Source organism: Panulirus ornatus, chromosome 3, assembly GCF_036320965.1.
Source record: "Panulirus ornatus isolate Po-2019 chromosome 3, ASM3632096v1, whole genome shotgun sequence".
NCBI lineage: Eukaryota > Metazoa > Arthropoda > Malacostraca > Decapoda > Palinuridae > Panulirus > Panulirus ornatus.
In genome coordinates this window covers 13,020,950-13,034,380 of record NC_092226.1, presented here as the reverse complement: position 1 = coordinate 13,034,380, position 13,431 = coordinate 13,020,950, and the positions used below count along the sequence as shown (strand labels likewise).

Below are 13,431 nucleotides of genomic sequence, written 5' to 3'. Positions count from 1 at the left end.
CATTGAAAAAGTACTTTACCTCATTCAAGGTGAAATATTTGCCCATGAGTTTTCATCCATTACTATGAGTGAAATCAGATGAATCAAGTCTTCAGTGGATTGAGAGATCAATATCATCAAAGTCTTTGATAATTTTGAATACTTGTATTAGATCACCCTTTAACCTTGTCTTTTCTAAACACATTCAAGTCATTTAATCAGCTCTCACAGAACTTATTTCTCAGCCCAAAAATCATCTTGGTTGCTTGACACTGTACTCTCACCATTTCATCTGTCATTTTTGAGTTCAGGGAGACCAAAACTGAACACAATATTCAAGATGAGGACAAACCAATAAACTGTTAGGAGTAAGGATGATTTCCCTTGACTTTTGTTCCATATGCTGCTATATCCACTACCAGGTATCTAAAACACTCCACTTCCTCCAAGTTCTTTCCATTCAAACTCTCACTCTGAATAACCTGTCTCTTTTCATTGCAAAACCTAATAACCTTACTTTAATTAACATAAATTCTCAACTTTCTCCATTTACACACTCTCCCAAACCGACACTAGCTTCAGCAGTTTCTCACCTGAATCTGCCATGAGTTCCATATAATCAGCAAACAAAAACAGACTCACTTCCCAGGCACTCCCATCCCCCAAAACAGCATACCTGCTCCTCTCTCCAAGACCCTTTCATTCAACTCCATACTAACCCATCCATAACCAAATCGAAAAGCCATGGTGACATAACACACCCTAAGCACTGACCCACCTTCACCTGGAACCACACATCATCTTTTCTACCTTACTCTCTTGATAAAAACACTTCATATGCTTTCTCTAGATTGATAAATGCCACATACATATTCCTTGTTTCTCTAAAGAAACAGTATACCTCACACACATTATTCAAAGCAAACACCTGATCCACACATCCTCTACTACTCTTGAAACTGCAATATTCTTTCCCACTCTGATGCTTTGTGAATGCCACCACACTTTCGTCTGTTTCCTTGTGCTACCTCGCTAATGCGGGAGACAGCAACAAAGCGTAATAAAAAAATAAAATAGATATGGTGAGAAATAAGATGCTGATGAGTTGAGAAAAAGCTACAGTTGAATGGGTTTAGAGAGGGAGTATGACAACATGAAAGAGAGGCTTTGTAACTGATGACTGGATGAATGAATCAAATCAACATATGAATCACTCTCTTAAGATAGCTGGCAAGGCTTAGGATAGGAATGTGAGTGATTATGGAATAAAGACTACTGGAATTCTATGGTGCAATGGCTTGGCCTTTGAGTTAGTGGACTAATGTCATCTTACCTGAGCTTGATACTGTTCAAGTATTACATGACCAGGAAATTCTGGCTCAGGAATATGGGCAAATTTTTCTATAACTAAGTGGAGGATATGGAGACCTTCCAGCCGCAATTCATCACTGTCGCTGGTTGCTCCCATAAAGCCCATACGCACCACTTCACTTAAGTGCAGCACCAAATAGTCTCCTGAAAGTGTGAAAGAAGGCAATTCATCTTCTACTCTTATTATCATAACGTGCTTCCTAAATGACAATTCTACAGTAAAAAGTCCTGAACTGTACAAACCATGACAAAAGAGATGAATTTATTTGGCGTGATCAACGTCCTTTTGCTTTGAATAATAATAAAACAAACAAACAAACAAAAAATCACCTTTCATTTTTGTAGTCTGCATTTCTCTAGCAAGAGCCAAATCAAAATGAGCACGATTATTTTCACACTCCTGAATAATTCTGGCAATACACTGAGCAGCAAACACACGGGTGGTCCAACGGGGAGGTATACTGGGATGAGGGTCAGGCTCCCCTCCAGTGTGGATCTGAACCATGTCATCATCAGCACCTTCTTCACCAACCTCACCGCTGCCTTCATTTGTTCCACTCTCTGAGAAGGCAACAAGAGAATTAAAATTCTAACAAGAATTTTCTCAAACACTCCCACATAATGAAGCCCTATGCACTTAATAACAATTCCCTGTAGTATGCTTCCAAAAATGTTGAATAATTCTACTATACAATAGTGTAGCATGTGTAATGTACACAGTTTTAACCTTCATATTCCATGAGTGCAAATAATTTCATTCAATGCAACTTGCATTACAAACCTGATGATATACAACTAATCACCTCAAATGACAAAAAAAATGTAATCATAAAGTTAACTTTAAGCATGTAAAAAGCATGTTACTGAGCTGTAATAATACCCTGTAAAGTGTTTCCAAAAACCTGAATAATTCCGAGATACTGTATCACAGCCAATCTCAGTCTTCAAGCTATGTGAGTGCACATAATCATCCCATTTAATTAGTATCAAAGAATCATCAATATACATCCTATCATCTCTAATACAAAACATATGGTACATTCTTCACAATGGTTGAAATCAGTGAGAGAGTTTTTAAAGGAAAAGGTCTCCCATATCAGTGCTAAAACCAAATTATGCAAAGATAGTTTAATGTAAATTTCCTTAATCCAATGACTGGCTGGACTGTACACATCATAGTATTAAATTTTAAATAACTGCTGGGGAATATATGATCAAAAGTTTTGAATCTGTCATCTCTGACTTGAGGAAAAATTTACAACCATTAATGCTTGTGGTGGCTTCCCACACACTGTTAACAGATGCTACAGCCTGAAATATTTCCATACACTTTTAAATATATGAATATCTGTCAAGGAAGCCATTATGAGATTTGTACTATCCTGCTATGAAATATTTATGAAGCTGAGAAACTCTTACAAAATTTCAACTATCAGTGACTAAAACAGTAATTATATTTGTAACAAAAACATTTCCAAAAATACCACACGCTACATATGTCTGTACTCCTGGTATACCTTATAAGCATGGCAATAAAGCAGCACAAGTTCCAGGGAAAGTAACACATATGATCAATTTTTCACCATGATACATATTCATAAAATTATTTTCTAGTCAGTTCCAATGACAACATTAACTTATATATCTTAAAATATTTGAGAATCTCCCACACACTGGGTGTATAGTAGATATAAAGACTACCAAAGTGAAATGGTTCATGCAACTAATTCACATATTGGCCTCAGAGGATCAAATTCTGTTTTATCAATAATTCTTAAAAGTCCAAATGACAAAAGCACAAAAACTCCATGATTAATAGACATTATTCTCTAAACTAATAAGAAAAGCAGTGAAAAGAAAGTTCCCCAGATTCCCTGTACTTCACAATCTGGTGTGGGAGCCATTGCTGGTTCAACCAGAAAGGAATTATCAGCACAACCATTATCATACTTGATCGCCATTTCCTGTTTCCTGTTAGCCCCAGGAAACGCACGAAAAAAGACCCATTCCACTCATATACATATGACCCCCAACTTACGATGATTTGACACGATTTTTCAACTTTACGATTGTGAGATATGCGACACTTCATTATAAAAGAGGCTTTGTGTTATATGATTTTCACAACTATAGGCTAATGTAAGTGTTCTGAGAACATTTAAGGTATGCTAGGCTAAGCTATGATGTTCAGTGGGTTAGACGTATAGTATTTTATTTATTTATTTATTTTGCTTTGTCGCTGTCTCCCGCGTTTGCGAGGTAGCACAAGGAAACAGACGAAAGAAATGGCCTACCATGTATATACACACACGTCCACACACGCAAATATACATACCCATACATCTCAATGTATACAATATATACACACACAGACATATACATATATACACATGCATCAATTCACACTGTCTGCCCTTATTCATTCCCATCGCCACCTTGCCACACATGGAATAACATCCCCCTCCCCCCTCATGTGTGCGAGGTAGTGCTAGGAAAAGACAACAAAGGCACCATTCGTTCACACTCAGTCTCTAGCTGTCATGCAATAATGCTCGAAACCACAGCTCCCTTTCCACATCCAGGCCCCACACAACTTTCCATGGTTTAACCCAGACGCTTCACATGCCCTGATTCAATCCATTGGCAGCACGTCGACCCCGGTATACCACATCGATCCAATTCACTCTATTCCTTGCCCGCCTTTCACCCTCCTGCATGTTCAGGCCCCGATCACACAAAATCTTTTTCACTCCATCTTTCCACCTCCAATTTGGTCTCCCACTTCTCCTCGTTCCCTCCACCTCCGACACATATATCCTCTTGGTCAATCTTTCCTCACTCATTCTCTCCATGTGCCCAAACCATTTCAAAACACCCTCTTCTGCTCTCTCAACCACGCTCTTTTTATTTCCACATATCTCTCTTACCCTTACATTACTTACTCGATCAAACCACCTCACACCACATATTGTCCTTAAACATCTCATTTCCAGCACATCCACCCTCCTGCGCACTACTCTATCCATAGCCCACGCCTCGCAACCATACAACATTGTTGGAACCACTATTCCTTCAAACATACCCATTTTTGCTTTCGAGATAATGTTCTCGACTTCCACACATTTTTCAAGGCTCCTAGGATTTTCACCCCCTCCCCCACCCTATGATTCACTTCCGCTCCCATGGTTCCATCCGCTGCCAGATCCACTCCCAGATATCTAAAACACTTCACTTCCTCCAGTTTTTCTCCATTCAAACTTACCTCCCAACTGACTTGACCCTCAACCCTACTGTACCTAATAACCTTGTTCGTATTCACATTTACTCTTAACTTTCTTCTTTCACAAACTTTACCAAACTCAGTCACCAGCTTCTGCAGTTTCTCACATGAATCAGCCACCAGCGCTGTATCATCAGCGAACAACAACTGACTCACTTCCCAAGCTCTCTCATCCCCAACTGACTGCATACTTGCCCCTCTTTCCAAAACTCTAGCATTCACCTCCCTAACAACCCCATCCTTAAACAAATTAAACAACCATGGAGACATCACACACCCCAGCCGCAAACCTACATTCACTGAGAACCAATCACTTTCCTCTCTTCCTACACGTACACATGCCTTACATCCTCGATAAAAACTTTTCACTGCTTCTAACAACTTGCCTCCCACACCATATATTCTTAGTACCTTCCACAGAGCATCTCTATCAACTCTATCATGTGCTTCTCCAGATCCATATATGCTACATACAAATCCATTTGCTTTTCTAAGTATTTCTCACACACATTCTTCAAAGCAAACACCTGATCCACACATCCTCTACCACTTCTGAAACCACACTGCTCTTCCCCAATCTGATGCTCTGTACATGCCTTCATCCTCTCAATCAATACCCTCCCATATAATTTACCAGGAATACTCAACAAACTTATACCTTTGTAATTTGAGCACTCACTCTTATCCCCTTTGCCTTTATACAATGGCACTATGCACGCATTCCGCCAATCCTCACGCACCTCACCATGAATCATACATACATTACATAACCTTACCAACCAGTCAGCAATACAGTCACCCCATTTTTTAATAAATTCCACTGCAATACCATCCAACTTAACTTAAAATTTTTTCAACTTAAGATGGGTTTCTCAGAATGTAACCACATAGCACGTCAAGGAACATCTGTACACATAAATACATACATCCACATACATGTACATATACATACATATATCAACATATATCAACATATACATAAATACATACATATATCAACATATATATATATACATACACATACATGCATAAAACCACAGAAAAATGAAACAATTAATTCCCAAATACACTTTTGTGTCATGATCACATCATCAAGGGAGATGCACTTGGAAACTTATTGTGTTTCATTTTCCTGTGGCTTTATGCATATACTAGATCAAATGCAAAACTGTGACTTCTTGCAATACATACACATATATACACATGTAAATACTCATACTTGCTTGTCTTCATTCATTTCCAGCGCCATCCCACCCCACAGGAAACAGCATCGCCACTCCTGCATCAGCAAGGTAGCGGCAGGTAACAGATGAAAAAGGCCACATCCACTCACACTCATTCTCTAGCTATCATGTGTAATGTACACAAAACTGCAGCTCCTTATCCACATCAAGGCCCCACAGACCTTTCCATGGTTTACCCTAGACACCTCACATACCCTGGTTCAGTTTATTGACAGTATGTTAACCCCAGTATACCACATCGTTCCAATTCACTTTATTCCATGCACGCCTTTCACCCTCCTGCATATTCAGGCCCAGATCACTCAAAATCTTTTTCACTCCATTCTCCCACTTACAATTTAGTTTACTGTTTCTCCTTGTTTCCTCCATCTCTGACAAATACATCCTCTTTGTCAACCTTTCCTCACTCATTCTCTTCATATGTCCAAACCATTTCAACACACCCTCTTCTGCTCTCTCAACCATATTCTCTTTTTTTTTTACCATACATCTCTCTTACCCTTTCATTACTCATTGGATCAAACCACCTCACACCACATGTCTTCAAACATTCCATTTCCAACACATCCACCCTCCTCTGTTCAACCCTATCTATAGCCCATGCCTCATAACCATATGACATTGTAGGAACTATTATTCCTTCAAACATACTCATTTTTGCTCTCTGAGATAACATTTTCTCTTTCCATACATTTTTCATCGCTTCCAGAATCTTCACCCCTGCCCACCACCTTATGACACTTCCACTTGCATGGTTCCATTTACTGCCAAGTTCATTCCCAGATATCAAAAACACTTCAACTCCAATTTTTCTCCATTCAAACTTACATCCCAACTAACTTGTCCCTCAACCCTGCAGAACCTAATAACCTTACTCTTAGTCACATGTACTCTCAAGTTTCTTGTTAATATTTCATTGTTAATATTGCTTGCAAAAATTTGGAATGTATTGAAATTTAGCTTCTAATGTACCACTCTTCCCCTATTTAGTATAATGGGGGTTTCCTTACTTGTTTCATTTTAGACCTTTCCCTAAAGTGGTGAAAAACTTTTATGGGAGGGATGGAAACCTTGCAATGGATTGCAAAAAATGAACTAACAGTTGATGTTCACCCAGTACCTTACTCTCTAAATACAAAATATAAGATTCACCCTGATTTATAGTTTCCCTACCATACTAAGCCAGCTAACACTACATATAAAAAAAAATCTTACAATCACTACATGCAGATGACTGTTCATGCTGTTCTTGTAATTCTAACAAGTTCAAAGTTCAAGTGCTTTTTTTGGGCATGAGCAATACAATTAAAAAAATTGAGGTAGTCACTCTTCTTCAAGACAGTTTCAAAACTAACAACTAGACATTTTCCCAAGTCTCATTCATTTAAACTACTGACATGATTAATTCTGATGGATTTCCATCACTGGGCTGCAAGTTCAGCCTCCACCCTCCTTACTGACAAGAGAGGGCAATAAATATTTCTTTAGAGGAAATTTTGAAGAAACAAAGCACACAGTGCAGAAATGTTCTCACTGTCCATTATTCATACACAGATATATCCAAGCATACATACATACATACGTATTTGTCATTTCCCACATCAGCAGGGTAGCGTTAAGAACAGAGAACTGAACCATAAAGGAAATATGCTCACTTGGCACCCTTCTCAATTCCTTCTTTCAGAAAATTAAAAACAGCGGGAAATGGCGGATAGTTTAAAAGAAAGAAAAAAATATAAATCTAAGATCATACAAAGGATAAAATGAATGAAATATAAGAGTAGCCACAATCAGTATTATCCTACCTTTCTGTGTAGCTTTATCCACCACTTACCTGATGCACTGGTGAGAACTTCTTGACACAGGGTAAGCCACAAGTTAAGGTGGGAGGTAGCCAGAGCTTGTAACATTGATGTTAATGTATGGTGTACATGTCTTACCAAGACACAATCTGTCTCAGTATCTAGAAGGCCAAATAATAAGCCAGGGAGTCCTGTCTCTGTCATAGTCAACACTGGTGAAGAAAAATTTTTTGCCCATTACATGCAAAATTTAAGTGAAGGACTTGAAATGCATCCCTACATCTGAAGTATCCTGATCCAACATGCACATTTACACACTGAAATCATCAAATGTAACCTGTACATTTTGGTCAATAAACATCTCAGCAGTAGCCATAATTAATAACATCAAGGCAAAAAACATTCGCTTAAGAGAATGAATAAAAAAAAACTACAAAACTGCTGTAACATTTTTCATCACATACATGGCAAGTCAGAAAAATCCATCTCCATGGTAATTATCACAAAAACAATTAAACTTATCCTATTAGTCTATGATACATTAGCTTCTGGAAACACACAGAAATGAAACTTTCTGACCTTTACTTAAAATCATACGCATCCAACAATCCTTAACCCTTAAATAGTGGCTGACATCAAATGATGTTCTCTTAGGAAACAGCAGCTGACATCAATTGATAAGCTGACTTTTCATGCCTCTGTTTACATATCCAGCTAACTTATCATACAATTAGTAGCCTATTAAAGCCTATTAAAGACTCTCTCATCACCATGAAGGTGAAGGGCAAAAACCTGCAACCAGGGAAAATTTCTGCAACCCTCAGTACCCCTAAAACCATCATTGTAAATGCACAGCCATTCACTCCAATGTTGTAAGTGGTGATCCTACTGAAAAAAGTAGTGTCAGATGACCTAAGTTATTAGGAGGAACTCATGATATATATAAGAAGGTGAGGGAAGAGAGAGAAAAAAGAGAAATGTGAAGAAATAAGTGAACTCATCAAGGGTGTTCTTACTGGATTTACACAAGGAGGGAGGCTTGCAAAGGGAGATGTTATCAAAAACTTGTGCTTGTGGAAAAAATCATGTAACAAGTGTGTCTAATTTCCTCTTCATACGATCCTGAAGTGATGGAGGACTTCAGTGACAGATGATAAGTAAAGAGCTCATTTGTAAAATCAAAGGTGGAAAATTTCAATTTACATACATGTTATTCCCCAACAACATGGTGTTTGTCTATAAAATTTGAGTTGTGTATTCAGTATAAAGAAACAAGACCAACAAAAACAAAAAACATCATCTCCATGTCTTTTTGTTGTATTTGGAATTGTCAAGCACACCATTCACAACCCTTCTACAAAGGAAGTACTGTGTTATAACTTTCTATGCATTCTCATTTACTTTTGAATGCTACTCTGTCAATTCATAGAGGATTTTCTTTTCTGCACAATGCCAGATGGAATTTCTGGATTATGTCCACTGTTTAAAGGTTAAAAAATCTATTTACCACCTCCAGAACTGCACCAGATCCACATCCACAAGCAAAGAACTATGCCAATTTCATTACATACCTACATTAACCGAGGCTAAAAACAATGAATCATTTAATGCCACTATATGAAACTTACCCTGCTCCTGTTCCTCACTCCCTTGTGCAAGGCTAAGGGCATGTTCACACACCTCCCAAGCTTCACGTTGTGACAACTGCCTAAGACACGATACCGCAGCACGGCGGAGTAACAGATGATCACAACTCAACTTTCTCTGTTTAATGAGAGGAAAATGAAACATTTGGGTACAATGAATTCATATCTCATTCAATCATAAACTGTCAACAAAGCAGTTGATGTTCAGTACTTTTGTTGTCATTCTTTGCACTCTTGCCTTTCATGTTTTCATCATCACCATGTCCAATTTCATTATCATAATCTTTATCATTATCTTTACCATTAGTTTTTTTACTTGTTTACAGTTTCCTGAATTGTAACCTAGCTCTAAGAGCAGATAGAGAATGGGCTCGTTCATTTACGTCTACTCACTAGCTGTCATATATAATGTACCAATCCAGACCCCCTATGCACAGCCAAAACATCTCTCCACATGAGCCTCTTTTCTATGCTAACTCACATTCACCATACTCTATCCAACCATATAATTTCCCCTTTTTCAAGAGCATCTAAAATTTCTTACCCTCAACTCCCCTAAGATGTGATCAGACATCCAACCAGCTACCCCTTACAACATATCACATCCATAAGTCTCTCTTCAGCATACCTATCAAATAGGAAATAATCCAATAATGCCTACTCACTATCACCCCTAATCACCTATGTATATCATTTTTTGTTAGCTAGGACGGCATGGGCAACTGAGGCCCTAATCAAGACCATATCACTGTTCGCTGATGATACAGCAATGGTGGATGATTCGAGTGAGAAACTACAGAATTTGGTGACTGAGTTTGGAAAAGTGTGTAAAAGGAAAAGTTGAGTGTGAATGTGAAGAAGAGCAAGGTTAATAGGTTCAGTAGGGTTGAGGGACAAGTTAGTTGGAATGTGAGTTTGAATGGAGAAAAATGAAAAATTGGAGGAAGTGAAGTGTTTTAAGTATCTGGGAGTGGACTTAGAAGCAAACAGAACCATGGAAGTGGAAGTGTGTCATAGGGTGGAGGAGGGGGCGAAGGTTCTGGGAGCGATGAAGGTGTGGAAATAGAGAACATTATCATGGAGAACAAAAATGAGTATGTTTGAGGAAATAGTAGTTCCAACAATATTATATGGTTGCACGGCACAGACTATAGATAGGGTTGTACAGAGGAGGGTGGATGTGTTGGAAATGAAATGCTTGAGGACAATATGTGGTGTGAGATGGTTTGATTGAGTAAGCAATGAAAGGGTAAGAGAGATGTGTGGTAATTAAAAGAATGTGGTTGAGAGAGCAGAAGAGGGTGTGATGAAATGGTTTGGACAGAGTGAGAGAATGAGTGAGGAAAGATTGACAGAGAGGACATGTGTGTCAGAGGTGGAGGGAACAATGAGAAGCAGGAGACCAAATTGAATGTGGATGGATGGAGTGAAAAAGATTTTGAGTGATCGGAGCCTGAACATGCGAGAGAGTGAGAGGCGTGCAAGGAATAGAGTGAACTGGAACGATGTGGTGTACCAGGGTTGACGTGCTGTCGAAGGACTCCACCAAGGAACACATTCTTTAAAGCAAACACCTCATCCACACAACCTCTACCATTTCTGAAACCACATTGCTCTTCCCCAATCTGATGCTCTGTACATGCCTTCACCCTCTCAATCAATACTTTCCCATATAATTTCCCAGGAATACTCAGCAAACTTATGCCGCAATAGTCTGAAAAATCATCTTTATCTCCTTTGCCTCTGTACAATGGCACTATCCATGCATTCCACCAATCCTCAAGCACTTCATAAGAATCCATACATACACTGAATATCCTTACTATCCAATCAACAACACAGTCACCCCTTTCTTAATAGAATGTACTGTAATACCGTCCAAACCCACCGCCTTGCCAAATTTCATCTTCCACAAAGCTTTCACTACCTCTTTTCTCTTAACCAAACCATTCTCCCTGATCCTCTCACTTCGCACACCACCTCGATCAAAACACCTTATATCTGCCACTGTATAATCAAACACATTCAACAAATTTTCAAAATACTCCATCTCCTCACTTCATCACTACTTGTTATCACTTCTCCATTTCCCCCTTCACCGACGTTCCCATTTGTTCTCTTGTCTTACACACGTTACTTACCTCCTACCAAAACATCATTCTATTCTCCCTAAAGTTTAATGATACTCTCACCCCAACTCTCATTTGCCCTCTTTTTCCACCCTTACACCTTTCTCTTGACCTCCTTTGCTGATAACCACGAGGAAAATGAAAAATGATAAGTTCCCAAGTGCACTTTTGTGTAATGAACATCAGGGGAGACACAAGAATGAGATAAAAGATGTAGAACAGTCAGTCGATATGCAAAGAAGAGATGTAGCTGAGATGCCATTGGTAAACAAACATTACCAGATGATGGTGTTCAGGTTGGTAGTGTTTGGATCTGGCATCATGCCTTTCATATAATTTTACTTTGTAGTCAGGAAAGGGAACTGCTTACAAATTTTGCCTAAGACAAATAATATTAATGTTACAGTTCTTTGTGTATTTACAAACAGAAGATTCAATTGTATTATCTGAGTTAAAGGAGTTATACTTAATAACTGAATTAGCATTACTCCCATCAATACAAACTGTATTGACAAGTAATGCTAATTCTCAAAGAGAATATCCATAAAAATTACGAATATCAACAATCAAAGTGATCTCAACAAAACAACATAAGTTCCTTATTATAGGTTATGATCAATCATACAATAGTTTAATAACAAGAGGGCAACTCACCACCAGCATAGGTACAAGGGAGGAAAGGTTAACATGTCTTGGGGCAAACATGTGCATCTGCTGCAGACATGTGATAGCTTCAGCTTGAACTAATGGATCAGGATGTTCCTGTACCAGCCCACATCCACACAAAAGAGACCACCTAACCATGACCACACTACTGTTTGTACCTGAAAAAGGGAAAGCAAAATGTCATTCCAAAAAATATACAAGTTCTTGACAGGGTCGTATAAATATGACAGACTAAGAAGATAAAGCATTTGGGAATGCCATGCTTGCCTTCCCTAACAGACATATAATAAACAGAAAAAGTAATTTACCTTGCAGTTCTGGACCAACAGTTGTAATGAGAGCTTGGAGACACTTCCCAATACACTGATGCACCTCTGCTGTGTGAAGGGGAACGGACAGCAAAAGCTCCAGAAGCAAAGCTAATGAGGGCTCCACATATGAGCGAAACATTGGACCTCCAGAATCAGCAATAAGGGATAATGCATGAAGGGCCCAAACCTGGTTAAGAGTTAAGTTATTAATGATGGGAGGAGGAGAAGCAGGATGGTGGTGGTAGTGCATGATTCAAACTGGAAAAACACATCAGTAAAAAGAAAAAAAAAAAAAAAGGTAACCATTTCAGCTAACACAGACTTCAAGCATATTTATTTATTTCATTTTGCTTTGTCGCTGTCTCCCGCGTTTGCGAGGTAGCGCATATGTATAAAATATTCCAAGGAAAAGTTACCAGGTATGTACATTTATTCTTTATTCAAAATTCTGTCAGAGTATAAATGTTACCCAAGTCCCTTATAAATAGGTTCCTACTGCCCAAGTCTGCACTACTTCTAGTAGAAGGAAAATAGACTCCTTTTAAGTGAGACAATCCTTAACAAGACTATTCCCAAATATACAGCCTTCCCAAAGGTGACTTTTCGTTCTAGTATAACCTCAAGCATGAGCAGGCAGGTAGGTATGTATGTATGTAATATAAGTATGCTTTCAAGAATGTGTGAGAAATACTTAGAAAAACAGATGGATTTGTATGTGGCATTTATGGATCTGGGGAAGGAATATCATAGGGTTCATAGAAAATGCTTTGTGGAAGGTTTTAAGAAGACATGGTGTAGGAGGAAAGTTGTTAGAATCAGTAATAATATTTCATCTAGTGTGTAAGGCTTGTGCATGAGTGGGAAAAGAAGAGAGTGATTGGTAACCACTGAAGGTTGGTCTGTAGCAAGGGTGTGTTATGTCTCCAAGATTGTTTGATTTATTTGTGGATGGGGTGGTTAGGGGGGTATATGCAAGAGTTTTGGAGAGAGGGGTGAGTATGCA

General features: G+C 38.6%; 1 protein-coding gene across 1 annotated transcript in view; it reads right to left on the bottom strand.

The window, feature by feature from the left end:
- The window catches only part of LOC139760622 (HEAT repeat-containing protein 5B-like), a 135,477-nt gene that overhangs the window by 67,941 nt on the left and 54,105 nt on the right, over positions 1-13,431 (bottom strand). The window contains exons 15-20 of the mRNA XM_071684019.1: positions 12,426-12,615; positions 12,106-12,275; positions 9,305-9,440; positions 7,709-7,888; positions 1,681-1,911; positions 1,313-1,494 (exon numbers count right to left, since the gene is read on the bottom strand). Of these exons, the coding sequence (XP_071540120.1) occupies positions 1,313-1,494; positions 1,681-1,911; positions 7,709-7,888; positions 9,305-9,440; positions 12,106-12,275; positions 12,426-12,615 (1,089 nt within the window). The remainder of the gene's footprint in view (positions 1-1,312; positions 1,495-1,680; positions 1,912-7,708; positions 7,889-9,304; positions 9,441-12,105; positions 12,276-12,425; positions 12,616-13,431) is intronic.